The 27,080-nt window shown below is 50.9% G+C and overlaps 12 protein-coding genes across 12 annotated transcripts; 5 read left to right on the forward strand and 7 right to left on the reverse strand.

Moving 5' to 3' along the window:
• Positions 1-3: 3 nt before the first annotated feature.
• On the reverse strand, positions 4-1,319 carry BJY04DRAFT_5612 (uncharacterized protein). Its single transcript, XM_073720642.1, has 3 exons — positions 896-1,319; positions 640-843; positions 4-577 (listed from the first exon to the last, which is right to left on the reverse strand). The coding sequence occupies exons 1-3, from the start codon at positions 1,087-1,089 to the stop codon at positions 211-213; spliced, it is 765 nt and encodes a 254-aa protein (XP_073577463.1). The 5' UTR covers positions 1,090-1,319; the 3' UTR covers positions 4-210.
• A 2,251-nt stretch (positions 1,320-3,570) lies between these two features.
• BJY04DRAFT_176363 (uncharacterized protein) lies at positions 3,571-5,183 on the forward strand. Its single transcript, XM_073709470.1, has one exon. The coding sequence runs from the start codon at positions 3,865-3,867 to the stop codon at positions 4,804-4,806; it is 942 nt and encodes a 313-aa protein (XP_073577464.1). The 5' UTR covers positions 3,571-3,864; the 3' UTR covers positions 4,807-5,183.
• A 1,743-nt stretch (positions 5,184-6,926) lies between these two features.
• Positions 6,927-8,197, forward strand: BJY04DRAFT_5633 (NlpC/p60-like transpeptidase). Its single transcript, XM_073720648.1, has one exon. The coding sequence runs from the start codon at positions 6,995-6,997 to the stop codon at positions 7,949-7,951; it is 957 nt and encodes a 318-aa protein (XP_073577465.1). The 5' UTR covers positions 6,927-6,994; the 3' UTR covers positions 7,952-8,197.
• A 245-nt stretch (positions 8,198-8,442) lies between these two features.
• Positions 8,443-10,049, forward strand: BJY04DRAFT_212680 (TauD/TfdA dioxygenase family protein; the record flags this gene model as incomplete). The annotated part of the gene is made up of 10 exons (XM_073714652.1): positions 8,443-8,832; positions 8,889-8,897; positions 8,944-9,003; positions 9,054-9,096; positions 9,167-9,228; positions 9,277-9,367; positions 9,425-9,583; positions 9,648-9,747; positions 9,803-9,882; positions 9,934-10,049. 10 exons carry the CDS (start codon positions 8,443-8,445, stop codon positions 10,047-10,049), a joined length of 1,110 nt encoding a protein of 369 aa, XP_073577466.1.
• Positions 10,050-10,668: 619 nt separating this feature from the next.
• BJY04DRAFT_212681 (uncharacterized protein) lies at positions 10,669-11,073 on the reverse strand (the record flags this gene model as incomplete). The annotated part of the gene is made up of 1 exon (XM_073714653.1): positions 10,669-11,073. The coding sequence occupies one exon, from the start codon at positions 11,071-11,073 to the stop codon at positions 10,669-10,671; it is 405 nt and encodes a 134-aa protein (XP_073577467.1).
• Positions 11,074-11,751: 678 nt separating this feature from the next.
• On the reverse strand, positions 11,752-12,522 carry BJY04DRAFT_176365 (uncharacterized protein). The gene has a single exon (XM_073709471.1). It carries the CDS (start codon positions 12,449-12,451, stop codon positions 11,966-11,968), a length of 486 nt encoding a protein of 161 aa, XP_073577468.1. The 5' UTR covers positions 12,452-12,522; the 3' UTR covers positions 11,752-11,965.
• A 1,631-nt stretch (positions 12,523-14,153) lies between these two features.
• On the reverse strand, positions 14,154-16,039 carry BJY04DRAFT_212683 (trypsin-like serine peptidase; the record flags this gene model as incomplete). The annotated part of the gene is made up of 3 exons (XM_073714654.1): positions 14,154-15,256; positions 15,310-15,828; positions 15,883-16,039. 3 exons carry the CDS (start codon positions 16,037-16,039, stop codon positions 14,154-14,156), a joined length of 1,779 nt encoding a protein of 592 aa, XP_073577469.1.
• Positions 16,040-16,768: 729 nt separating this feature from the next.
• BJY04DRAFT_212684 (trypsin-like serine peptidase) lies at positions 16,769-17,820 on the reverse strand (the record flags this gene model as incomplete). The annotated part of the gene is made up of 3 exons (XM_073714655.1): positions 16,769-17,067; positions 17,117-17,596; positions 17,664-17,820. 3 exons carry the CDS (start codon positions 17,818-17,820, stop codon positions 16,769-16,771), a joined length of 936 nt encoding a protein of 311 aa, XP_073577470.1.
• Positions 17,821-18,931: 1,111 nt separating this feature from the next.
• On the forward strand, positions 18,932-21,927 carry BJY04DRAFT_225548 (cytochrome P450; the record flags this gene model as incomplete). Its single annotated transcript, XM_073718226.1, has 6 exons — positions 18,932-19,128; positions 19,220-19,910; positions 20,134-20,217; positions 20,274-20,412; positions 20,460-21,495; positions 21,647-21,927. 6 exons carry the CDS (start codon positions 18,932-18,934, stop codon positions 21,840-21,842), a joined length of 2,343 nt encoding a protein of 780 aa, XP_073577471.1. The 3' UTR covers positions 21,843-21,927.
• A 26-nt stretch (positions 21,928-21,953) lies between these two features.
• Positions 21,954-24,083, reverse strand: BJY04DRAFT_176372 (SET domain-containing protein; the record flags this gene model as incomplete). Its single annotated transcript, XM_073709472.1, has 7 exons — positions 23,874-24,083; positions 23,753-23,827; positions 23,370-23,705; positions 23,276-23,320; positions 22,998-23,224; positions 22,383-22,944; positions 21,954-22,328 (listed from the first exon to the last, which is right to left on the reverse strand). Coding segments are annotated over exons 1-7 (1,751 nt in total), but the record flags the coding sequence as incomplete, so codon positions are not given.
• Positions 24,084-24,225: 142 nt separating this feature from the next.
• Positions 24,226-25,820, reverse strand: BJY04DRAFT_225552 (cytochrome P450). Its single transcript, XM_073718227.1, has 3 exons — positions 24,960-25,820; positions 24,637-24,891; positions 24,226-24,541 (listed from the first exon to the last, which is right to left on the reverse strand). Exons 1-3 carry the CDS (start codon positions 25,620-25,622, stop codon positions 24,242-24,244), a joined length of 1,218 nt encoding a protein of 405 aa, XP_073577473.1. The 5' UTR covers positions 25,623-25,820; the 3' UTR covers positions 24,226-24,241.
• Positions 25,709-27,047, forward strand: BJY04DRAFT_212687 (uncharacterized protein; the record flags this gene model as incomplete). The annotated part of the gene is made up of 4 exons (XM_073714656.1): positions 25,709-25,781; positions 25,836-26,077; positions 26,145-26,527; positions 26,591-27,047. 4 exons carry the CDS (start codon positions 25,709-25,711, stop codon positions 27,045-27,047), a joined length of 1,155 nt encoding a protein of 384 aa, XP_073577474.1.
• Between the last annotated feature and the right edge of the window lie 33 nt (positions 27,048-27,080).

Here is a 27,080-nt window from a genome sequence, read left to right on the forward strand (position 1 = left end):
GTGCTTTCTTAATCTTGAGTCTCGAGTTTCTTACAACGGAGAATGAAGAACGAACTCGTTCGCATCTACAAGCTCTCCGTCTGACTTACAAACCCGATATTCTTCGTTAAGATCTCATATCTATAGAGATATCATATCCGTCCACATTCTCTTATCTGACACTACTCAAGCGAAAACGACGCTTTCCCTTCCACTTACCAAACCTCGTTATCACGTACCGGTTTTGATACCACATCCGTAACCAGCATGCTCGGCGACAGCGACACTACGAGCTCCGATGGTAAACAGAGTACTGATGCTAGGGATGGTGATATCTCGCCGCGCGAGGAGCTGCAATATGCAATGGGCCCACCAGACAATGATTTCGAGTACACGGAGCGTCGAGGAGGCGAGGACGCTGATTATGATCGAGATAAGGAAGAATCCAGGGAACGGTCTACGCAGCTCGACAGAGATACAGCTGCAGTCGAAGCGGGTAACCAAGCACAGACGAGCCGAGGATCGAGCGAGCAGGGATCGAGTGGGAGCGAGTTCCGCAAATTTGTGAGATTTCCACCGGACGATGTTACAACTTCCTCTGGAACCATCACGGAAAGTCAGCATTACCCCCGTGGACAACCGTCTTGGAGTGTGGCTAACTGTGCAAAACAGAACTTTCTCCAGTCACACCTTCCTCTGCCGACAATCGTCACTTCATGGACCTTGTGCGGGCTGCGGTGATTGATATGGTCAAGCCAGACGCCCTTCGCGAAGGCGTGCTTGGTTCCAGCTCGGCGCCACCCCCAACTCCAGCATCTGGCGGCCTGAAAGTGCCTAGCCCTGACGCTTTTGAACCTATAAAAGCTAATTCAGGTTCGCATCTCTTCCTCATTGCCGATGACCAAGACTGACGTACCTTATAGTGCCGGCTTCGACTAGACCAACTAGGGCTCCAACGCCAGGGACTGAATTAGCGAAGAAAGTCGGCAGGTTGTTGCTTTCGCATCCAGGAAGTAATGTCCTGACTACGGGGTCGCAGAGTCCCACAGCAGGAATCGCATTGTCCGAGGATGGACCGATTGGATCAAGAACGAGGTCGAATACTGTCATAGGTCCCGAAGGCCCGGAACCACAAGATGCCACGCCGGGGCCAGCGGGAACAACTGCACTGGCAGGGCCTTCTAAGCAAGCTGTCGGAAAGCGCAAGCGGGGATTGAACGATGATATTGGGAAAGGGAAGGGCAGGCAGAGCTCTGCGGATCGTCAGCGAGCAACTTCCGAGCACATGGATCCAAATCAAGAGGCACAAGATTTTGCAGACGCAGAGAATGAGGCAGCTGAACAGCCGGCTGGTAAAAGAAAGAGAGGCGAGTCCTCATCTCAGAAGAAGTCTAGCTCACGTGCTGGCAAAAGAGAGAGAAGCTCATCCGATTCAGACGATGCTGCCGAGGGTTCGGGCAAGCGGTCGAAGAAGGGCAAGAAGTAGAGATTGTATGGCAGCAGCTGCGATGTACATAATGGTTAGTAAAACAGACTAGCATATCCTCAGTCAATCAGTACCCTGTTTTGTCGAGATGCAGCTGGTAACTAGTAAGACGGCTTCTGTAGAAACCTGCAGTGACCACTTATGAAGTTATGCTGGACTGGCTGTACAAAGCAAAAGTCGCACCACAGTACTAAACAGTTATATGATACGCCATCAGAAGCATGCCACGAAAGCACATCTGCATCTGAGAAACCAGCGCAGCTGTACCACCAAGACCACCCCAGAAGCAGAATCGAAGGAGTGGAGACGCCCAGTAGCCCTCATCTTGTGATCGTGAGTAGTCTGGGATTCTTGGAACGGAGCGTGAGACGAAAGCAGGCATTGCCGTGCTCGAGTCTGAGCAATTGCCGCGTTTGGAGTGCGGCGGTAATCTGTTTGTGGACAGGAGACCGGCCGAGGGAGAGGAAGGCATCCATCCTGTCCCGTCTCCAGTTGGAGATAATATTGTTGGCGAAGGTAAAGTTAGGAAGTGATGTACAAGAAGCGTGAATCAGCTCGACTCTCTGTCATGTCTGTGTGATACATAAAACGTATTAGAGGACTCCAGTGTCCGGAGTACGGAGGGCGGAAACCGAAATCAACTCTGACTCCAATCCCATCATCCTCGGAAAAAACCTCCAGGAGAGAGTTAAACCGTTGAGAAGCTGCACTTGCATCGGCCGAAAAGACTCCAGACATGGCAAGTGTTCCACTCTGAGAATTCCGGCTGAAGATAATTGGTAGCTAGCCGAATCCTCCGTATTCCACCAAGACCCCTAACATCGATGAGGAAGGACAAGACGGACATTAAAGGTTAAGGATTCGAGGAAGAAAATCACTCATGGATCCTTCCACAGAGATGATCGACCGGATTACCGCGGAGGCACCGAGGAGGGAGTTGAGGGCGGCTGCCTTTGCGCTTGAGACTGAGGACTCGCACTTTGTCAACACTGGAAACAGGGTCAAGGATTACTCCGCAGGGCAACTGATTCAGGCCGTCTCTTAGCCGGTGTTCGTAGTTTTCTCTGCTAGAGATGATCCAATGGATGGTGAGAGGCAGAGCATCGAAGTGCTAGGATGGAAGGGCATGCTGGTCGACCGTTACGTGTCATAACCTGATGAGGTTAGACCAAGGATGATGAGTGGAGGGGGGGGCGGGCCGTGGATCAGGGCTGGCATGGCTGGCAGTCTGTCATCTTAAGACTTTACAGTAAGAGGGGATATTATTGGCAATGGCCATGACAATGGCGTATTTTGCACCACGGTGGGGGCTGGCGACTTCCTGGCCTCAGGACTCAGGACTCGGAATCAGGCTAGGTTCTCACCTATCTGGATGGAGTTAGCCCAAACGAAGCGAGACAACAATCTTGAATCCTAGATTACAGTCTCAAATAAATTGGATGGTGTGTTTCTAGAAGGGTGTTTTTGATTAGATACCTTCCGAGATGGCGGTTAAGGTCGCCCTCGTGGCAGCTTATGGCGTTGAATGGCGTTGCACAAGAGAGATCATGGAACTTGGCGAGAAAGATGGATTGATAGTGTTGAGCGAGACTGTGCTGTAGAACAGACAATCTAACTACCCCTCATAACCGTGCATCAATCCTGCTGCAGCACTGCTAGGATTGATTCTTCCTTGCAGCATGCGATGGGGTGAGACCAGACCAACAATAGCACCAAGATCACCAAGATATGCATGCAACGCGCCAGCTCACCGCTGTTTGAGCGGATGACGAGGGCTTAATGGGATTGTATAGTGTATAGTCAATTGAGAGAACAGGTGAGGGAGGGGAGGGGAGGTTGGACAGCGTAGCAGAGACAGAAAAGAACCGCATGGGTGCCTGAGAATTGAGGCCGCAGAGGTTCCCTGATGTGGAAGGACTGCTCGTATTGAAACATCCCGGTACCGCTAGCAGGGGATATGAGTGATTTTAGCCTATTAGAGAGTGGCCTACAGGTAAAGTACGGTACGGCTGCAGGTGTCCCGGAGAGCGACCCACTGGGCAAGGAGAGCTAGCTGGTACTTTACGCAGTGTTTCTGTTCCTCCCACCCCAACCTGCACTCTTCTGTTCTCTTCCCTCCCTCTCCTCCTCCTTTCTTTTTCTCCTCACACTCCCTGGCCTGGGCTCAATCTCAACTTCTAAATTTATTCATCCTGGTATTTGGAATCATTGCCCTCGGTGATTCTACTTAACTCCCGACAGGCCGATTGCATTTGCCCCCGACCCATGGAACAACTGCCTTAGGGTGCCGACTCGGCCTCAGCCTTAATACAACAACAGCTGATGATACCACGACGAAACGATCATTCATCCCCTCGATCTCCAATATCCCTTCCGATTCCTCTGGCTTTGTCCTGGATATGCCAGCGGTTCAAATGGACGCCCTGGCTGCCTTCTCCTACCTCTCCGATAACCTTCCCACTTGGATGACCCGCCTCTCCGACCTGAGCGCCCACACAACAGCGAAGAACGCTGAATTCGCAGAAGCGTTTCGAAAACACTCGAGTGCTCCGCTGAGGATTCGAAAGCGCCGGAACAGCTCCGTCTGTTCGATTCAGACCTCTTCATACGGACACGGCGGGACAGGGAGCGGGAGCAACAGTTACACCGGGCGACGCCGACGGGGCGGCGACGACTCATCTCTCGACTCCAGCGATGGACCTGCAGTTATCAGTACCAGGCATAACCTCATCATTCATTACGATGGTTACACCCAGAAGACGCTGGAGGAGTTGGTGAGGAATATTGGTACGGCGAGGAATAACCTGCGCAAGGGGAAGATGTCGCAATTGCCGATTGCAAATGGAATTCGGCCACCGCCGCCGAGGAGTTCGGCGAGGGACTTGCTTGAGTCCATGGAGCCGGATGATCTTCTTGCTGGGATACGGAGTGCTCGCGCCCGGGGGCCACGGCAACCGTCACCTCAACCACGGCAACCTGAAAAACCCGCTCGGCAATCCCCCTTCGATATCGCGGATAAGAACCTCGAGCTCGCGCATAGTTTCTGCGAGACTGCAGCATACCATTTCCTCCGGGCGGGTGGTTGTGCGTCGGAGCTGCAGAGCGTCAAGGACCGCTTCACGGCCTTGCTGAAGATTGCCAATGAGGAGGTACAGCAACTCCGGCAGGAGAAGAAGGACGAGTCTAGTGAGGATGAAGCTGAGAGTGCGATGCAAGCTACAGGACCGGTGTCGCTAAAACGACCCGCCTCGAGCGAGGGGCCTATCGAAGTCGATGACGAGCAGGGGTCTGTCGAGGAGATTGACCTTGCTGCGTTTCGGGTCGGTCGGATGAGACGGTGACCGACACATACCAGAATGCTATATCGCATCGCATCACATCATAACAAAATCTACCTACCATTCGCATGTTGAGTGTCGACACCTCAACCACTTTTCTTTGGGCTTATATATCATCATACGCCATCATATCGGATCGGACATAGCGACAGCACAGCCATCATTCTTTCTTTTCCTTCTGTCTACGAGCGTGTCTTGTCTTTCTGTCCTTCTTTGTTCCTGTCTGAGCGTGGCGTTGGTCGGGGTCTTTTGAGCATTGGAATACATCGTCATCTCTCATCTACCATTTACAAACAGCCATCTTCATCTTCGGTACGTACATACATACATACATCTATACATAGCCACCGGCAGAGCATAATTCATCCATTCATTCCTCCTATTTAGCTCCCCGTCACACAATCCGCTGTCCTCGCAGTCATCCACCGTGGTGTATCCTCCAGACCTCCTTAGACCTTAGAAAGCACAATACGAGACACAACGGCGCCCGCGCGTAACATAAAAACCCCGACATGATCCCCGGTAAATTTGAAGTCCCCGGGTGGAGCCCGAGACATGCTGGTCCGTGACGGTCATTGGCCTGTGCTTTGGTGTCCGGGCTCCAGTGGGTCCGGGACGGGCGGGAGGTGGAGAGGGCCGTGTATTTTTGGGATCTTGGGTTGGGCCAGGTCGAGGTGGAGGTTAAGGTTTGCCTCTGCGGTTGCTTAACTTTGAGGTTAAGGGCTTAAGGTTGAGTTTGTTTGTTGTCGCTCGGGAACTGGTATGGGCTTTTGTTCTTTGTTGTTGCAGTCTACAGTAAGTAGGTTGTTTGGCTGAGGGTTGGGTGCTTGGATGTTTGATTTTAGATCCATTGCGGGCGGATTAACAAAGCCGGTCTTGGTGACGTATGGAAGGGGAAAAGAAGTGCGAGGGGATCTAGCACTGACAGGGGTCTCATAACTGATGATTGATAACCGCGCGGGACTGATCGTAACAAGTAACAACAGTAAACAAGGATATTGATCCTCCCTGGATTCCGACGACTTGGTACGATTTTTAATTTACTCTTTATCACCTGACAAGTATAGCAACACCTGAGTTGGTATGCAGGAAATCTAGATGAGCATTGAAATCTGACCTACTTGAAGGCTCCATGGCGTCTTGAAATCGTGGGTGCTTGCAGTAGAAGGAAGTACTCTGTCCTATAAGCTCTCTCCCGGGCTTCTGATTTGAAGTTTTCATGATCTGATTTGCATACTTTCTATCCTACATACACATGAATTTGGTCTTTCTTCACAATCGGTGTACAAGACGTAACGTACGTGGACTCACCAATGACTCTACTTGGTTAGTTGCGGAAAAACATATGATTATCTATAACCGCGGACTAAGCCTTAACTATGCTCCTGAACTAAACATTCTACGAGTATACTCATATGAGCGTACCAAGGTATCGCGCTTCCTTTAATGGCACGAAACGCCAGCCTACGTTCTGCAGTAGCTCAGTACACTGGAACTACACATCCAAGTCAATATGGAACACACGAAGGGCCTATTGAACCTTGCACTAGGCTATATATCTATAAGGTACTAACAAAAGTTTCCCAAGTAGTTCACGTTCCTCTCAGCTCTGCTTAGGGCTTGTTTAGTCTCTACAATATACGGATATTCCTCAGATAGACCTGATATAACCGACTGGATATTTTCTGGATAGCGGGGATGGAACCTGTGATATGGTCTGGGAAACTCACAATCCCGGTGCTACAATGCAGCCAGCCTTTGACGTGGTGAGGATATGATAGCACAAGGATTGAGCTGAAGCGAAAGAGCTACTTTGAGAAACCTGAAGAGAGGAGGATGCAAAACATTGTTTTCATGAGTGTTCGAACTCATCGCTACTGAGTTGTCGAGGGACAGGATTGAGCCTCATTTAGTGAGTGTCTGCGTCAAGCCATTTTAGATTGAGTGAGTGCGGGGTGAAGCTGCATTGGCAATGATTGGGTTATATAGCATATGATTGGAAATGACCACAGAGAAATATAGCCAGTAGGTTTTTTTTCTATACGAGGAGAGGAATTGTTGCCTAATTCCGACGAGGGACTAGGAGAGCAAAGAATACTTAAACAGCTAAAGGCCTGTATATAGCCTCTCCTAAACATCATCTTGCCATTGCTTTGATCAAACGAGTATAGTGAAGTAAACCCATATAATTATGGTCATGGCCTCATACACCGGCAGCGGCCCCTACTGCTACTCCCACAGCTTATACATGATCCTCTACGCCTATGGCTACGATTCGAAAACACTACCATCCTCAGGCTTCATCGAGTGTCTCACCACCATGCCCTTCGGAAAGCACTTCATCCCCCTCGACAGCGGCCCATTGTCATTCTTCAACAACCCGCACACAAACCCCGACGACGGCCTCGACATCGCGATTAAAACCGTAGGCTGGGAATGCACGACCCATCGCGGCGGTGACGCTACCTCTGCCCTCTCAACACTGCGCGAAGCACTCATCCACGGACCTGTTCTAGCCGGACCTCTCAACATGGAACACCTAACCTACAATCCGAACCACGAAGTACTCAAGGGCGCAGACCACTTCGTTGTTGTTCTAGGCGTTGATAACGCAAACTCTCCGGGGATGATCCTGCTTCACGACCCAGCGGGGTTTCCCGCCGTGGTTTTACCAATTGAAGACTTCGTGCGAGCGTGGCGCGCCGAAGGCGTTGAATACGTGAATGAACCGTTTATCTTCCGGTCCCGGTTTCGAAAGGTTGCGGATGTGTCGCGCGCAGAGATGATTGCCCGCACGCTGCACGTTCTCCGACGTCAGATAGAGGATGGTGGGATGTATCCGACGTCAGTTGGCGGATCTGAGTCTCTGAGGCTCACTATACAAGCCGTTAAAGATAGAGTGCCTAGTGTCAATGATGATCTTGCAGCATTTACCTTGCCGCTCGCTTCACGGCGATACTTCGATGCGAGGGACTTTCTGGCCGAGGCTGGGTTGGTGGAAGGTGCAGGGATTATGGAAGCGCAGGCGATGTTGGCGGGGAGGGCACAGTATCCGGCTGTTAGAGAGGACTGGGGGGCGGTTGTTGACGTGCTAGAGGCGATGGTTGCTCTTGAGGACGAGATGATCGATTTGATCAAGGCGATATAGGCCTGGATCAATTCAATTAGTGGCCTTTGGTTTTTGGCGGAGAGGGGTTGCCTTAAGAGTATCGAGGGACTTAGAAGCCATGCGCAAATGTTTACAGCCGTTAATCCGATTGAGCTGATGCTCGTATCCAGTCGCACTGAAGTTGAAGAACAGCTGTAGCTCGTGGACTTCCGCAGGGTAACCGAGAACATGCAGCTGTTAGGGCTTCATTGAGCCGTGATAGCCCAGGAACAAACAGCAAGTCGGCAATGCTAAAGCCGAAGCTGAATACTTGAGCCCTATCGCCGAACCCCGATAATTTGGAGCAACCACGCCTCCAACAAGTGCAATCGCATCTCCAATTGACGCGATCGTCCCAAGTTGCTGGGATCACACCATAGCAGAACAATATTGCTTGTCACCTTGACAAGCATCTACAAAATGACCGAGAACCCCGCATTGCCCCTCGATCACAGATCTAAGCATCCTTGCAATACTGCAACTTATTCAACATGGCTCACCTCCAATCCCGCCAACATATCTCTCCCGACTCAAACACCCCCATAACTCTCCATCCGCACTTCAATTCAAAGATAACCTCGCATACGCCCCCGGAGCCTCTGCGCGAAGAGTTCACCCCTCCACCCGACCGCGCGTCCTTTGCTGACCCGGAGAAGAAAGCTCTCTTCTCTGTCGCTAAGCGCGTCGATCTGACAGAGAGTATTGGGACGGTTCTTGAGGGTGTGCAGATTAGTCAGTTGAACGGAACGCAGTTGGATGAGCTTGCGGCGCTGGTGACGGAGAGGGGAGTGGTATTCTTTAGAGACCAGGATTTGGATACCGAGGGGCAGGTGAGGGTTTTTGAACATTATGGGGTGTTGGATAGGCATCCAGCGCAGAAGGTATGTTCTGGTAACTCTAAGAGTTGATGCAGGGCAGGATAATAATACATTTATAGGATCAGAAGGTGAGCTTGAGAGTGATGGCGTGGTGATTGTTGCTGATTGTTGTAGCATGTGATTATCAAGGGTAGCCGTGAGGATCATCGTGAGATTCTAAAGTATACGCCATGGGTAAGTCGCAATACTTAGCGCTGTAGCACTCGGTCTGACAGACCGCTTAGCCAAGTGGAGACTTTCACGCCGATACATCGTTCGAGATTAACCGTACGTGATGGTCCTGACGCAAACTGAAAAGCGTCTATACGTTGGTAGCGAGCTGACGAACTGCATGAAGCACCCTCATACTCGCTCCTAAGAATGGAAGAACATCCCGAGGTTGGAGGTGACACTGCATGGGTGCGTACTTGTCTGTATCCCAAGTATGAATTTTGACAAAGAAAGCAGGTATCGCAATATGGTCTCTACGACGCCCTGAGCGACGCATACAAGAAGTTCCTCGACGGTCTTCACGCAGTACACACTTCTCGCCTCCAATGTGCGTACCCATCCAATAGTCCACATGCGCCAGCAATGTGTATGCTAACCTGGATAGATGACACGATCCTTGATCTCTGGGGCGTAGGCCCTAACCGTCCACCCATCGACACTCACCACCCGGCCGTCCGGACACACCCTGTCACAGGTCTGAAGGCCTTGAATGTAAACCTTGGATTCGTGACAGGATTTGCGGAGTTGAAGAAGGTTGAATCTGGTGCGTTCCATTTTCAGTTCAGGGCCGTTTGCATTGAAGAGAGCTAACGGGGTTACTGTCAAAGACAAGATCCTTGATTTTCTCGCATACCACATTCACTCAGCAGATGACCATTACATTCGGTGGAAGTGGGCTGTAGGAAGTGTGGCTATGTGGGATAACCGGTACGTCCTTCTTAAGCAGGTAAAGACGAAGGATGGAGCTGATACTTTCATCTAGATGTACCGCACACCGTGTTATTCCGGGTACATACGAAGGAAACAGAAAGGGCATTCGGACGACCGTTTTTGGAGAGAAGCGTAAGTCAGTCGTTTCAAGTAAACTGCCAACTTCTGACAATAGTTGTCTAGCATACTTTGACCCTGCAAGCGAGAGCCGCAGTGAGAGGAGGCTGAGAGAGAAGCAGGAGCAGGAAAAGGGAAATGGGACCATTGGTTCGTCCGAGGTTGCAGAGACGCCCGCGTAAATGCTCTCGGGGTAGTCTTAGTTCAAAGGTAGTTTCTGTAGGATCAATCAAGCTCCTTCAGAGAATGGACATAATATCTTGATATCATGGTATGCTACTTGCTATCTGCTCCCGATATTATTTGACGAGTGACGAAACCCACCATTACGTATCCCAACCCAGAATAATAATAGACTCCCAGGGCTTTTCAGCCCTTCACAGTACCGCGGTATTACGAGAAATAAAACACGTACTTCTGCTGGTCCCCGAAGCCACATTCGATGAGGTGCGCAAGCGCGTTTCATGAACCGACGTCCCCGAGACCTGAAAGTGACAGGTCACATTTGCCTCCTCGCCGTCTTTCATGACCCAAAATCAAGGCACAGAGCGTCTTTGGCATCCAAAACCATGGACCTGCACCGTATGAAGTAACTATGACTAAAGGGCCGTATTTCGTATCGCTTTGATGTCGTGAACGCTCGTCGTGGTGTGGTTGGTAACACTCGCAATCCATCCGATCGTGCCCTATCTCCTGGCCCAGGTGACTCAAGCGGCCACGACAGAATTCTCGGGGCTCTATAGGAGCGCATTGGATAGCTTTGTGTCAATACGCCGAGATCCGTGGACCAGCGTGTGAAATCTACGAGCCGTTGTCGTCCGAGTGGCTATTTCCTAGTACAACGCTCTTGAATTCATGCTTGGAGGAGTACGAAGCCAGCAGGTGGTAAGAAACCTTCATATAGTCAATCTGATGAGTAGTCTTTTCCTCTTGATATAATCGGAAACCAAAGCATAGTACCTTCGCCCCTTCTATTCTACCACCCCAGCTCCCCCAATGCCCCCTCCTCATCAGCCAACCCCCATAGAGTTCCCCAGATTCCCCCTCCACAGCAGCCTTCACAAGCACCCTCGCCGCCTGATCCGCACTCTCAACACCGGTATTCAACGTTAAGTCCGTCCTCGTCCACTCCAGCGACACAAGAACAACCGAGATGCCCCCCCCCCCCTCCTCGCCCAAAATAAACGCATCAACAGCCGTGACCATATTCAGCGCTGTCTTACTGCTTCGGTAGATGAGGACCACCCAGGCCTTGAGTTTAAATCATGAGGTGCCAGTCATTGGGCGGTTGCGAGGCCGATGCCTTTGTTTGCGCCTGTGATGAGGATAATAGGGCCGTTTAAAGTCATTGTTCCTTTTCTGGATGGTACTCAAGTTTGGTCACGGGGACGGTTCTTGTTGAGTTCGATATGGGATGGGATGGAGGCAGCATTAATGTAAAGGCCAGACTCGTTAATCATAAAGTAGATCGAGCATCAATACTAAGCACGCTGGTTAATACAGACATAGCTCCGATGGTGTCTCTTACTGATGCAGTTAGGGCTGTTGGCTCTCGGCTACGTAGGTCGCCACCAGGAAAGCTAGAACACTGCATCTTGTGTGGTCCACCAACCTAGGCTAAGCATGAATAGGCCCTGGCTGGGCGAGGTGAGATGGAGGTGAGATGAAGGATAAACGGCGGATGTTGATCACACGAAGTCAGCAAAAGTGGCCGGGTAGACGTATATTCCGTGGTATCTGCGAGGCATAAGAGCTGTTAACCGCGCAAACGAGCTACTTGCATCTTGGTGAGCCGTTTCCCAAGCGTTCCTCTTCTCGCGGTGTCCTAAAGCAATGATATAGATGTGCCGCTACTGAAACTTTCTAGTCATGTGCTGCCAGATTGTCCGAAGGATTACAAAATCGATAGTTTGATCCCGATAGATTGGGAGCATAAGTAACGAAGTGGTACATATATCGCTGGACAAGAATACAATCCGCAAAGCCGAAGAACTAAAGGCCAACCATACTATCGCACCAGGAGTTGAGCCGATGTCATGGCACCTTCTTAGCCCAACGGCGTTCTCTAAAACGTACTCATCAAGGGGAACCGACAATACTATTGACTTGTAAACATCTTCCCTATCGCCTCCGCAACATTCGACCGGTCAAGAAAAGCTCTCCAGTAGTCCGCCCGCAGCTGACCCCCTTCACCAGGCGACATTCTAACCAAGCTCGTGTAGTCCGTCGATATCTCCTCTCCGTTCTTCAAATAGGTGACCAAGGTGCCGTTGAACACAACTTCCACCTTGCCACCCTCGGGATGGCCAGGTGCAATGAAAAGCGTGTCGACATGGTGCTGCACCTTGACGACGGGTCCGTCGACAGGATTGATCATCTGCGCGCGCAAAGCGTGGATCTCGTCATGTCCTTTTGCTGGAGTCGTATGCACGTCTAGGACGCCACCGTCGGGGTTGAACATCTTGACGTACTCGTAATCTGTCTCTTCTCCGTCCCAGGAGCTAAGGACGGTGGTGATGACTCGGAGAATCTCCGGCGGAGTGGAGGAGTGGTTTTTGAAGACGTAAGGGTCTCGCTCGGCCATCTTGAAAGGCTGCAGTGTTGTCGTCTCAAATGGCGCGTATAATTTGGGGCAATTGGATGCTAGTAAGTTGGTTCAGGTTGAAGATTATGAAGAGCCTTGTGATCGGTGTTAAGTTTTTATCATCGCGGGGAGCGAGGGGCTGGCTGAGCTGGCCTGCACTCTGGGCTCCACCGAAGAAGAAAGTGTCGACAATTAACATCTATTGGGTGATGCCGGTGACGCACAGATTCGGATCGTGCATATTTTTAGCTGTCTCGCAGATATGATTGGACCTCATTACATGCCCTCTTCTTGTCCTCCAATCCGTGTTGTGGATGCAGTGATTAGGGTTTGCAGCGCGCAGTAGCCCCCTTGTCGAACCGTCTGTGATAGACGCGCGAAAGTCCAGGCCCTGGCGCAGCTGAGCACTTGGGCGGATACTAGGGCAAGGAGTGCTGCTAAAGAATAATTTCGGAAGGGCACATAAGCTGTGTCTGCATCAAGAGCTAGGCGCGTCCGAATCTGGAACAGGATGTTATGAGGCATGAGACGCAAGCATAGAGTACAATGGGTTTTAATCCCAATAGAACTTAAAAGATGGGTACATGGAAGACTGATGAGAACCGGAGATTTACTCCGAGATGTTGATGAAGAACTATGGCTAGGTTGAGTATCTCTGCCAAAGCACATATCTGTCTAAAGTCGTCCAGATGGCCGTGAACCTAGGTGTAAAGCCCCCGCCACCGTCTGCTGAGCAAATCCGGAGCGGCTACTATGGAAAGTATCAACATCCACAGAGCTCGACACCTGTGAACATGGACGCACCTGACACATTGCCATTCTCTACTTTGTCTCGGGCTTCGTGAACATTGCCGCCGCCATTTTCGAAACATCACCAAAACCCCTCAAGTAATCAATCTTCAGCGCCCCCAAACCATCGCGGCCGCGTGACATTACTATCCAGCTAGCCCAATCCACTGTTATCTTCTCACCATTATTGAGGTGGAGGTCTATAACGCCCTCTGTCATCACTTCTACCTTGCTGCCCGAGTCGTCGGTAACCAGTGTAAAGAGCTTGTCGTAATAGGTCTGAGCTCGTGTAATCGGGAAGTTCGGATCGTACATCTTGGTATGCAACTGACGATGTTCCTCTATACCCTTGGCTGGGGGATCGGTAAGATGCAAGACAGCATCAGGATTGAATACGTCGATGAATGAGTTGTCGGTTTCTGAAGGAGGCTATCCCATGCGCGGCTAAAGGTGGTGATGAGGTGGAGAACGTCTGGGGGGACAGAGGATTGGTTGGAGAACTCGTAGGGGTCTCGGCCATACATGGTAATGGGTACTTGGGAGAGTAGGTAAGAATTGAGTTGCTGATGTCGAGGTTAGTGAGAAGTCTACCATAAATACTATAAGAATAGCGGTCTGCGGCAGTTGCAAATCAGCCCAGAGGACAAAGAATGATTTGGAATGGTCATCTTGGTGCGTTACACAAAGGTTGCCTGGATAATATATTATCCAATCCAAGTCCTTCTTGTGGTGTTGGTCTGCTCACCAGATCACCATCTTTCCAATCGAGCTGAGTGACATGATTGAGCTTCCTATAGTACGAGCGAGAACATCATTCCCCACTAGATATATGAGCAGAAAACAAGGCACGGCCGCTGTTCGTTGACCAGTAATAGAATATTGACGATCCCATGGTAGGATGCAGAATTCACACTTAAACCAAGCTCTGAACAACAGGAACCACAGTCCGAACGACAGCAGGACTATATCTGACCACTGTCGGAGCAATCTTGCGAGCTACCTCTTTCAATTTGTCGAAGATCCCCAGTGCCTCGAGCTCAACGGGAGCCATCTCTCGCAGAACGGACGCAGTCGCAATTCCCAAGAGAGCCCTTTTCCCAAGAATATCCAGCTCCGCATTAGGTCCAGTAAGCCCCTCCACGCTGTTCCCATCCTGGTTGGTCAATTTCTGGTCCAAAGACACCAGAGTCTCCTGCGGAGAGTTGGCTTCGGCGCTGCCTGGCCGCATAAGAGTCCGCCAAGTGTGCTGGAAATCCCCCACTATGAGTCCGTCGGTGCTCGTCAAGGATCCAGTGGACTCACAGACTGCGTCGATAGCGAGGGCATCTCCGTTAGCGACAGGAGGAACCTTTGACTCCTCGTTCGCTTCCTGCAGGATGTCGTAGGTCAGTGGTTGGATTGCTGAGCCTATGGCGGGCAGGACCCTAGGCAGGATTTTTTCCGTTTGCTGGACAAGCTCGCGATACTCGCCAATAATCTTCATCTCAACCTTCGTTGTTAGGTCTTGAACAGTGGGTGAGTTGTAGGAAGTTGATTGGAACACAGCCTGAACTGCGGCTTCGTTGAGAATTGCCCGATGAACAGCACTGTTCTCCCCTTCTTGAGCTAGACCTGCAGGCGCAAGTCCTTCCCATTCCGTGGTGTTATCCAGCGCGCCCAGGGCAGTGCCAACAATGGCCCCAACAGGCCCGCCGATTGGGCCGAGCAAAGGGCCCATCGATGTGACCACCGGAGCACCGACTCTGATGACCTTTTTGAAACTGTCCCAGAAGCTCTCCTCCGTCATGAATGTGTGTACCTCTGATGTTTCGTTTTTGAGGTTGAGATATCTCACGCCGGGGATGGGCTTTGGTGGTGTAGCCTCTGGATACTCTCTACTAAAAGCTGAGATGTATTCGGAATAAGCATTGGTGCTAGGGCCGATGATGCTCGCTTTGTTCGAGTTTTCTCCATTGCAAACATGCGTCCCTATTGCGATGGACTGTCCTTTCAGGAGCACCGGAGCGCCACATTGACCTGTCCTATGATCAGCAAAGTTTTGAATCACCATCAATTCATGGATAGCTCACCTCCGTACGTATTGATGCGGTACTCCAACAACCCGCCTGAGCTCTTTCGCAAGTCCCACTCTGTTTTCCGAAACTCCTCATACAGTTGAGCACCGTTCTCCTCAGTACCATTACGCTTATCAGCAGGATATCCCACAACCCCAATAACCTGCTGATCATGCAACGGAGTATCCTTGAAGCCGAAGGGACGCACCCCCGTGAAAGGCCGATTCACTTTGATAAATGCAACATCATTCGCACTATGGCCAGACGAATTCAACCACTTCTCAGGCACCACAACCCTTGCTCCTGCGCGGAACTGTACCTCCGGGGTATGGATCGACTGCTTGCCATTATACCCGATGTAAGCCTTTACCTCAGTTGCGCGGCCAAATCCTGTTCCATCGTTTTGGCTCCAGTCGTAGATATTGTGCGCGGCTGTGACTAGGAGATCCGGCATGATTAGCCAGCCGGTAGCCATGGCGAACCGATCATCCTCGGAGTCTTGCCCGGCGTAGTGTATGAATAGCTTTACAATAGCTGCGCAAGGTTTAGTGTTGGAAATGAAATGAAAGTACCATCAAAAGTACTTACACCGATACTTGCCACCCTCCACAATGTCATGGTGGTTGACCAGAGTGCGCAAATCGGGGTCTATGAGATTGGACTCGTTTCCTCCGAAGTGAAAGGTTGCATTGGGTGCCTCGGACGTAGTGTGATTGAGATTCCAGGTCCCTGCAATGACGGACATTTTGCACGGTGTATGAGGTTGATCTAGCGAGCAGGACTTCGTCTCTTGCAGTACAAGGAAAGCTTAGGGGGCTTATCGTAGATTGTGAACTGCTGATGCGAAACTCCATAATTGCCGGATGGATTTTGAGAGTTTAAGTATACTAATTTGTTGGACAATTCCTGCATCGCTCAGCATTGCACGTTCATCTGATCAAGGCCAGCTGAAGAAGTATCCACCTTGGAGTGGCTGGCTGTTGAAGATGTCTTCAGCTATGAGGAACGTACAGTAGACTCGCACTTCCAAACACTAGATCCTGCACAGCCTTTGGTGACGAGGAAGTATCATTGGTGGTTCACTCGGCTGTAGTGGCTGAAGCTCGGCTCTCATCACCGTCTTTAGGCCCTGATGTACCCGGCGCGTCTAGACTGCTCCATCTCTACAACATGACCACACAGAATGCTGAATATATCTAATGCGCATGCTCGCACCTGCATGATCTAATTCCTCCTGGTTTTAGTTCATTTCAGATGGGGCGTAGCTGGTTTTGCCCCAAACACCTGTTCGTGTCCCTGATACACTGTTGCAGGCTATCGTCACATATTGCCCCTGGTACTGAACTGAGTCTCGGATAATAAAGTCAAGGCGACTTTTAAAACATAGGATTCTAGTTAGAAGCCATCTATATCTTGTTGACTACTCCAGAAGATATCTCGGTTGGTATTATCTGCACAACAAAATATCATTCTATCACTGTCTGGCCATCTTCCCATGTCTTAGAAACTGCTTGAAGTTGTCTATCGGATTCTGCGCGTTCACAACACACTCCAATGGCGGTGCTTCCGCACTGATCTGTAGATAGGTGACATCTGGCATTGCGTCCGTAGGTGTGGTCTCGGGATGCTCTCTGTCGAAGGCGGATATATATGCGGCAAGTTTCCTCTCCAAGATTTCAGGATTGCTACATTTCTTTGAAGTAGTCTCACCCTTGGCCCGAATTCCTGGAGGAGCGAAATGTTCTTGATCAAAGACCGGAGAACCAGATTGCCCTATATCCATGATCAGTAGGGGCGTACCTATTTAGGAAGACTCGTATACCTCTGAATGTTTCTATCTTATACTCCAATAATTGGTTCTTCTGCAGGTCGTTGATTTTGAATACGTACTCCTCGTCCGCGTCGTTATCACCTGGATACCCCACGACACCGAGCACTTCCTTGCTAGGAAATAGCGTATCATCAAGTTTAATCTCCTTAAATGGATAGTTAACCTGGATAAAAGCGACATCCAGAGGGTTGTACCGGGGCGATTGGAGGTAGCCCTCCGGAATCACGACCTTGACGCCGTGGCGGGATTGCACACTTGTCGAGTCGATTGCCTCGCGCTTTGAGCCGTATCCAAGGTACGCTTTTATCTCTGTTGCAGGCCCACGGCCCTTTTCGCTGTTTTCGCCCCAGTCGAAGACGGTGTGTCCGGCCGTGACGAGGAGATCGGGGCGGATCAACCACCCTGTCCCGGTGGAGTACTGAGTGTTGTCGGGATTTTGGTTCTCATGTTTAACCAAGAGCTTCACGATAGCTGTTAGATGTCAGTGATTGTATGATTGTAGGTACGCGTGAAAGCAAGCGTGAGGATTGTCGCTTACGGTGGTTTTTCGAGTTGCCCTCGGTCCTTTGGGTCTCTATCTCAGCTTGTAGGGTCTCCAACGAAAGGTCTGGTTCTTCTCCTTCCGTCCTTTCTAGTTGCTCCCTTTCCTCTGGGCTAGGGGGTTTCAGATCCCAGGTGGCGACTATAACAGACATCGTGGCGGGTTGATATTCGACGATTTCAACGAGTACAGCAGTATTGGATCACGTATAGTGCGCGATACTTAAAGGACAGATTTTGTTGGCAGTTGGTAATGTCGAAGAGAATCCGCCGTAGACGCCAACCTTTATATGCGGGAGTGGCGCGATTGCCCTTCTAACCTACCATGTGGCTAGCTATTCAAGACATTTTCAGCTGTACAGAAGGTGGAGTATGCATCTGGTAGCGATTTCCGCGATACATGAGCCATCATTGGTGGTGCAGCTCGGCAATTATACCTTCGCTCGGCTGCTATGACCAGCTTCAGAGAATGGGGCACTTAGCGCTGTTAGACTGCTTATACTCGCCATGGTCGGTTTGAACATGATAATGTCTATGTAGCCGTATCTTTAGCGACCTCTTAGACAGACGGACATTCTTCGAATCCGCGAAATCAGTATAGCTGACAATCTTAGGTTAAGATTCTGAACCTCGAGTAGTAAGCGTTGCGAGCAATAAATGAAACTTATAGAACACTTCACTGACTTTAGTCAGGATAAAGCACACCTATTCGATCTCGTTGCCTTCTGCATGAGAGCCCAAGGACACGACGATATTTTTGAGTACTCGGGCTAGGGCACGCTCCAGTTCTGAACAACAACCAAACCACTTTCCGACACAATGAGTTCTCCAATAGCAAAAATTACCAAAGCTTCCGTTACTACTCACGGATGTATTTTCCTGCAGAGATTGTTGGGTAGTATTCAGGTCCATGACGAGGTGAAGACTCGACCGCAAGCGGATCGCCGGATGCGGATCGAGCCCTAGAAAGCTGGTCCGGACCTGACCACCCAACGCCTGAACCACATTCAGATCAAAGTAAAGACAGTGAATCGTGATATTCTCAATCGCGGACTGGAAGTTGCTTTGCGTCAGATGCTCTTCGGGCAGCGCAGGATGATTGCACCTGCGCGCTGGCGCCGCCCGCTCGCCGTCCTCCTCTTCACCCTAACCATCCTCTCACTTGTCTGTTTGAATCTGCGAACAGGATATCCCACTCCATCGCGATGGGGTAGAATACCTGCCCTCTCCCTCCCCAACCGATCGCGCCGAATAACCAAAGTCTCCATGCTATACGGCCAGCGCAACACCCTCTACGAACGCGCTTTGCAGAGCCACCGCCGACACGCAGAGCGCTGGGGCTACGGGATGGAAGTCCTGCAGGAAGAAATCTCGGTCGGATACTGGAATAAACCAAACTACCTGCTCTACCTCGTACTCCGGGAGCTGACGAGGCCTGCAGCGGAACGGGTGGAGTGGTTGATGTGTGTTTTGTCCTCTTGCTTGATCGGTTATCCTACCAGGAACTGGGTAACTGGGCTTAGCGATGTAGGGCTTCTACTAACGCAGATACAGGTGGGTAGACGCCGACAGCATAATCCTCAACCCAGCTATCCCTCTCGACCTCTTCCTCCCACCGGTCTCACCAAGCCTATCGCACATCCACCTCCTGGCGACAAAAGACCACAAAGGGCTAAACACGGGGATATTCTTCCTCCACGTCCACCCCTGGACGATCCAATTCCTCACTGTGTCCCTCGCATATCCGCTCTACAACCCATCTGCCAATCTCGGCCCGCAAGCCGACCAATCCGCCATGGAAAAAGTGCTTAGTCAAGAGACATACAGGAGCGGGGTTGTGTATCTCCCACGGACGTGGATCAACGCGTACGAGTGGAAGCACGACTACGAGGGTGCAAAGGGAAATCTGCTGGTGCATTTCCCCGGGTTAGAGGGTGAGAGAGGGAAACATATGGAGAAATGGCTGGATGTAGTTGAGAGAACCCCGTCGGCGTGGGAAGTCCCGATCGCCGACACGGGGTATGCCGCGGAGGTAGCGGGCTTTTGGGCAAAGGTGGAGATGGCGAATAGTGTGCTTGGGGAGTTTGAGAAGAGAAAGACAGAGGCTGTGGATCGGGGGGCTGCTTATATTGTGTCAAAGGACAAAGACGTAGAGATCGACGCTGCGGTTGCTGCGTTGAGGAAGGTGCTCTATGAAGAGCCGTTTGACGGTGAGCTATTACAACGGCGGATTGAAGATTGTAGGGTAGCATTAGCGTTTGCATCATCCATATAGACATACCTAGGTACAGTATCTATTGATCCCAATCCGGCGAACCGCCGGGCGAGTGCATACTACCTTACAAGCTTTGCAGCCCCCTTGACATCACAACTTCCCGTGTAACCTGCCATCGGTCTTTTTATCTCTGCTCATTAAAACTACTGCCTGCGCCCTGGCCCCTGAGACTTGTTCTTCTGTCAAAGTTCAGTCCCCGTACGAGATGCAGTACAGCGTTGTCATGGGCAATTTGCCCTCCCTCGTGCTCGCCCTAGGGCTTGTTTATTTCTTGACAGTATGTTTCTATCCTATCTTTCTCACGAGAAGATATAAAACTGATTACAGAAACAGCTCGCCCAGCGCGTGCGCAAAAACCCGCTGTCCTCCATCCCCGGCCCCGAAATCACCAAATGGACCGACTTCTTCCTCAAGTACTACACCGTCACCGGCCAACGCCCTCGCTACGTCCACGCCCTACACCAGAAATACGGTACCCCAACTCCTCTCTCACATCGAAAGTCGCACTAACAAAGGCAGGCCCCATCGTCCGCGTCGCCCCTTCGATAGTCGACATCGCCGACATCCCTTCCGCGCGCGAAATCCACCGCATCGCAAGCCCCTACCTCAAATCCCACTGGTACCGCCTCCTCAACCGCAAGGACGGCGAGAGCATTTTCTCAACTACCGATCCGGAGTTCCACCGTCGGCATAGACGACTCCTCTCATCCCCGCTCTCGGACACGAATCTTCGTACGTTGGAACCGCTTGTCCGCTCGCGGATCCAGCTTGCTATCGATAAGATGGCGGATGAAGCTGCCTCCCCAAGAGGAGTTGCGGACGTGTATAAGTGGTTCTTTTTCATGGCGACGGATATCATCGGTGAACTCTCATTCGGAGATTCCTTCCGGATGTTAGAGCGGGGGGTGAAGAACCAGTATATCGCGGACATTGAGACCGTGGCGAAGATCGGCGGGATTAGGGCTACCTTTCCATGGGTTGTGAAGCTGGCTACGCTGTTGCCGCTGAAGGTGTTCCATGAGGTGGTGGCTAGTACGGATCGGATCCTGAGCTATGCGATTGTGAGTGTGGAGCGGTATAAGAAGCGGTTGGAGGAGAATCCGGATGGTGTGAAGACGACGCTGTTCACGAGGTTGTTTGAGGCTGGGGTTGACAAAGGGATGGGAGAGGAGTTTCTGAGTGATCGCGAGATTCGGAATGATGCGCAGAGCTTTATTATTGCGGGGAGTGATACGACGGCGAATACGTTGACTTACCTGGTTTGGTCGGTGCTCAAGGATGATTTGATTAGGGAGCGGTTGGTCGCGGAGCTTCAGGTGCTGGGTGAGAAGCTTGGAGATGATATTGAGGATGGGGATTTGAGAGATCTGCCGTACTTCAATCAGGTTATCAACGAGTCGCTGAGGCTGTATCCGGCTGTTCCGTCGGGGCTGCCGAGGATGGTGCCGGAGAAGGGAAGTGCGCTTGCTGGATATTGGCTTCCGGGTGGCTCGACGGTGACGACGCAGCTGTATAGCTTGCATAGGGATGAGGAGGTCTTCGAGGATCCGCTGAAGTATGATAAGCCCTCTCAATGCTTGAGAAATGCTAATGACGCCAGGTTCAACCCATCTCGCTGGGAGTCGCCAACAAAAGCAATGAAAGACGCATTTATGCCATTCGGTGCAGGATCACGCAGTAAGTACTGTCTAACAGCCTCTATTGAGCTGCAATGCTGATTCCAAAGACTGCGTCGGAATACATTTGGCCAAGATGGAACTTCGCCTGGCCACAGCTCTATTCTTCCGCACATTCCCCAACGCCAAGGTATCAACCCTCGAGAACATGAGTGATCGTGATATGGATATGAATCTGTACTTCCTTTTGTCACCAAAGGGAAAGCGCTGCTTGGTGGAGGTTTGAGATTGAGGATGGCGTGCGGAGAGGTTACAGAGGAATCGTTTAAGCAGGAAAAGGGCTAATCAACCTGGAGAGGGTCTTGTCAGGAAGTAATGAAGTTTTCAATGATTGATAGTCATCAGATCAATAAGATATCATGGGAATCACTAGTGATACTGGAACCTATTTAAACCGACAACACGCCTCCCCACACAGACATTTCTTATTCAACTCCTTCCAGTATCGATCCGAGTAATCCACTGTAATCTCAGTGCCCGCACCGATGCCCTTTGAGACAACAATAATCCTCTCCATCCCCTTCCAGTAAAATCTCTGAAACTGGCTATTAGGCCGACAAGAGTGGTTGATGAACCTCGTAAAGTTGCCCATCGTCCCCTGGTGGATTTGGTATGTGCGGCCGCGGGAGCCACCAATCATCACGTCAGCGCCTTCGATGCCGGATGTGATAAGACCGGTAAACTCTGCAATTGCGGTACCGCGGGGAAATGCCTGTTGTATTGTTAGTGGGTAAATTGGGTATGATCTAGGGGTGGGCAAGCATACACAGCGAGCAACAACACCGTTGTTCTTCCCATTTGAAGTGCGGTAAATCTGTAGAGGGACAGGCCCGCGAATACAGCCGAATAGTGATGCAAAGCATAGGCATTGATTGACCTGGATATCATCCGACTGTTTCTCGTGGCATGTGGAACATATATCCGGGTCAAGTTCCGGGACTCGGCGGGGGTCTCTATCTCCGAAAATGCTTTCATCAAGCACACATTCGTCGATAAATGTGTACTGCAGCCCATTCGGTAAACTTAGATGTTCGTACGTGGATGCAAGTGGTAGAGCCGGGCCATCAGCCATTATGACCCAGTCGTGAGGGTGACCGTGGTAAACGGAGGGAATATCCTGTTGAATGACTTTCAAAAGATCCCGCCATCCGGGATGAAGTGTATCAGCCGCTACCTCAACGCTAGACCGAATATGCCGGAGTCGCGAGAACAAGTCCTCGCCAAAGGAGGATCGGTATTTGCAAAATCGATAGACACCTGCGCTGGCGAATATAAGACTAGCCCAGCCGCCATACTCCTTGATCTCTTTATAACCTCGCCAGATTGCCCTGGCTGATGTTAGCTGCCCCTCAAGTAATCTAGTAAACGTAGTTCTGCATACATCCTATTCCGGAGGTCTTTTTCCTTCCAGTCGAGAACGAGACAGGCCTCTCGCACCGCCATCATCCTTGCCGCAGCCTTCGATATGATCGGCTTCTGAAACTGAATGACAGCTACGCGGGCCTCGAAGCAGTCGACCCAGTACGCCTGCACAATCATCTCCAGTGCGCGCGACGACTGGCATCTGTTATAGTACTTCAGGCATAGTTCATTGACGGTTTGAAAGACCTGCGTCAAGTCATTAAACAACGTACATGAGGCGGAAAGATAGGTGCTCACCTCTAGACTAGCCCCTGTTCGGATGTTGATGCGCGGCGTTATATCCTGGAGTCGTCAGCAAACAGCCCATTTTCATGATATGACTGAAACATACAGAAAAGTCTCGGCTCAGCTGGACAGGCGAATGCACCTGGCGCCATATTCCGGCAATCAGCTTATCTGTCGATGTCGGCTCGAGCACCGGTGGTGAGATTCCTTGTCCCGGCTTCACCCGCTGAGGGAATCTGGTGTCGGTGTGCACTTGTCGTGTAGACTTTGAGGATGCGAGATCGTCGAGAGTCTCATTATCGCAGCTACCAGATGGGCCTTGCTGTTTTGTACTTGAGGAATGAGGAAGGCGCAATCCACTGGTTGTTTTATGCCGCTTTGAGGGCCGGAGATTTTCAGCCTGAGAGAGACTTGGTTCAGAGGTTGAGCAGTCTTCGTCCTCCTATATCAAGGTTAGGGTTGATTCTTGTCAAGTGAGGAGTATCTTACCACATTATCTGCGCGGGAGTTCGTGCTGAGTGGAGAGTGCGGTACTAATGCACCATCACGGAGGTCGATACATCCCTATGAAATCAGCAAACAGACAGAAAGCTCTATAGCCCGTAGTTACCAATTCAAACGATTGGATCCGACGGGGTGATCGATCCTGAATGATGAGGGAGGCTTCAAGATTGAGAAACAAAGAGGGATGCCCCTGAGGCGCCCGGATGGCCGAAGTAAGCTCGGCGGGTAAGACAGAGTTGCCGAGAAGGTCGCACAGCTGTGTTAGCAAGGGCGGCAAGGGGATATCCATCAGGTGAAGCTGGATACTCTGAGTAGATGTTGGATCTTGAGATGACGAAAGTGAGAATGGGTTGGAAGAATTTCTGCCCAGGCAGATTTAGCTGACTCATCCGTCCCTACCATAAACCAGTGCACGTCGACAATATACTTGTAGCAGACTTGGAGCAATATATCGGATTAGTGTACTGGCCTCGCCTATGCTCGTATCTTCGAACGCAGTAAGAGTACCACGTCCTCACCTTCTGCAACGGCAGCCGACCCCGGTGTGGTTGTAGAAAGATCCGCGCGGGGGAACGGTGCCCCAACCTCAGTCTCAACTTCGAACCTACCCAAAAGACATGCAACAAAGGCGAACACAGCCTTCCTCGCAAGAAAGCGGCCAGGACATAGTGTCTTGCCGCCGCCCCAAGGACGATATGCGAGGCTCGACTTCAGGGTACTGTCATTGAAAAGCGCGTAGCTTGTAGCTTTTGCGGAGTCGAACCCCAGACAGTGCTGTCGAAATGGAGTTGGCGATATACAACCTAGATGGTCAGTTGCGTAAAGAATGTAGTCGATAGGCTGTAATGGGTCGTGAGGGGCTGCTATACCAGAACTTGGTTCCCCTCGCGGAGTGCCTTGCCTCCTATTGTACTTGTCGATGTGATCCCGCGCACCAATGGACTGGTTACTGTCAGGCGCAGGATCTCCTCGAACAGGGCGTCAAGCTTTGGGCATTCATCCACTAGGTACCCATGGTTGATCGGAGTCTTTTGGTTGCTATCGACCACACCTTGAACCTCGAGGGTTATGGTCTCGAGTAGCGAACGGTCCTGCACTAGATGTGCCACAAGCCAGAACGTCACCTTGTGCACATTTCCGAGAAACCTGTATTGAACTTAGTTCTTTGCTATGAATGAAAGACACATTGTACTCCATATCCCCATGTTTGCATCATAAAGATTCGGGCAATTTTCTCATTGCTGAGGTCCAGCTCACGTAGCGAGCGTTGAACGCCCTGAGTCCAGAAGTTCGAGTGTCCACGTTTGGTCGGTGCCATGGAGAAGTACCGGAAGAATGCGTCAACAAGCTTTGCTCGTGCAGTTATCATGTCCTTACTCAAAGAGCCAGGAAGCCCGAATATGCATTTCCAGCTGAGCCGCTCCCACTGGAGATACCATTCCACAAAGTCTGGTTCGAGCTCAAACATAATATCTCCATAATACGAAGCGACCAGTCCTTTGATGAAGGCATCCGTGCAGATTTCACAAAGCGATACAGCAAATGGCTGAGTAGGGTTCGTGTCAAGGTTTTCAGGGACGAGCAAAGCAGTCTGTATGCGTGGGATGATCTCGTTGTCAAGAAAGGCATCCAGACTATCTCCCGGCGAGATGTGTCTATGATAGATGTCCATCATATGTTCAGCAGCATCGACCGACCTCGTGCTTTTCGAGTTCCAAACCCTGACTGGATCAGGAGTGAACAGTCGTTCCACCACAGGGTTCTGAATGTCAAACTTGAGGTGTAATTGTTTTACCAGCACATCCCGCGTAAAACTCTTGGTGTCTAGAGCAGATGGCAAATACACCAGCGGCATTCCCACCACCAGGCGTCACCCCCAACCTTTCAAATCCGCCATCGGACGGTTACATCCTCATAATCATTGGAAGCATTGTCATGACAATGACGCTGGTCGCTGTCGGACTGCGGTTCTTTGCTAAGGCGACCCTCCGAAAGCAGATGAGGCCAGACGATTGTACTGCCCTTTTCCCAGTCTGCCTTGATGATAATAAGGCCTAACCTGTTGCAGGGACTATACTGATTGCAACGGTAAACCAGACCCGGATCCCCCAGGGACATACGGCCGCTGATCCTAGCATCTCAGGTTGCAACAGCTGGATACTTCGCGGATTGCATGATAGGTCTAGCCTGTCCTTAGCCTTGCTCGCCCAATCACAGACTGATCTTAGTCCAGCTGCGTCGATCGGGAAGTACGGAGTTCATTTGTGGAATATCTCCACAGCTCACGTGCAAAGTGATCTTTTTATCATCGTGCGTTTTGCTGAAGGGAATCATTGCCTCCCAGTACGTTCCACTTCGCTGACCGGTACCTACACAGTGTAGCTACTTTCTCAACTGGCTGGCGGCCGTAATTTGGTGCTTTGCAAAAAGCTCATTCTTCCTCATATACCTCGACATTTTTGGCCCAGTCAGATGGCAGCGCTACACCATTTACTTTGAACTCACGGTTAATATCCTCTTCTACATTGCTACCACAATCCCGACCTTCTACTACACCACCCCCGCACCAGGAGAATCCTGGCAAGAATCATTCTTGTCGGAGCGGTATACTGGCAATTTCAACACGATGATGCCTATCGTTGTCGGCAGCTTCATCATCGACATGTACATCTTCGTGCTACCCATGATGTTTGTCTCACCACTGCAGATGAGCCTAAGAAAGAAGATAGGAGTGCTTTCTGTTTTTGCAACAGGGCTACTGTAAGTGAATCCAAATGGTATCTGTCCCCCTTGCTTTCTCAACCTTGACGTACAATCCAACAGGGCATGTGTCGCATCGTCTCTCAGAATCTACTACACCGATTTGCTGAGCCATAACACCGACGATTTTACCTATTATAACGTCCGCATACTTCTTATGTCCATGTTGGAAATGTGCGCTGGGATAACGGCGTGTTGTATGCCGTCACTGGTACTCTTATATCGCAAGCGAGGGCAGGGAAGGGCAGCTACTGGAAGTCCTCCACTACATAGAGTACCGCGAGCAAAGATGCACACTGATTATGACTCGAGCTCGGCAGCGTTAGCCATGAGCCCGTATCGCAAGAGCGCCTACACAACAATCGATGACATGCCGGAATGCGATCAACGCCGCTTCCGTGGCTTCCGACCAGTCGAGACGACAATTGAGGGGGGCTCGCCCGGCGTTGTAGCTGCAGATGGCCAGATCGAGTTGAAGTACGGTCTCACCCAGAATACTGTTCCCCGCGAGGTTGTTTAGACATGTTACCTCTGCCCTGGACCAGTGGACCTT

Source organism: Aspergillus karnatakaensis (genome assembly GCF_047715665.1).
Source record: "Aspergillus karnatakaensis strain CBS 102800 unplaced genomic scaffold BJY04scaffold_1, whole genome shotgun sequence".
NCBI classification, from domain to species: domain Eukaryota; kingdom Fungi; phylum Ascomycota; class Eurotiomycetes; order Eurotiales; family Aspergillaceae; genus Aspergillus; species Aspergillus karnatakaensis.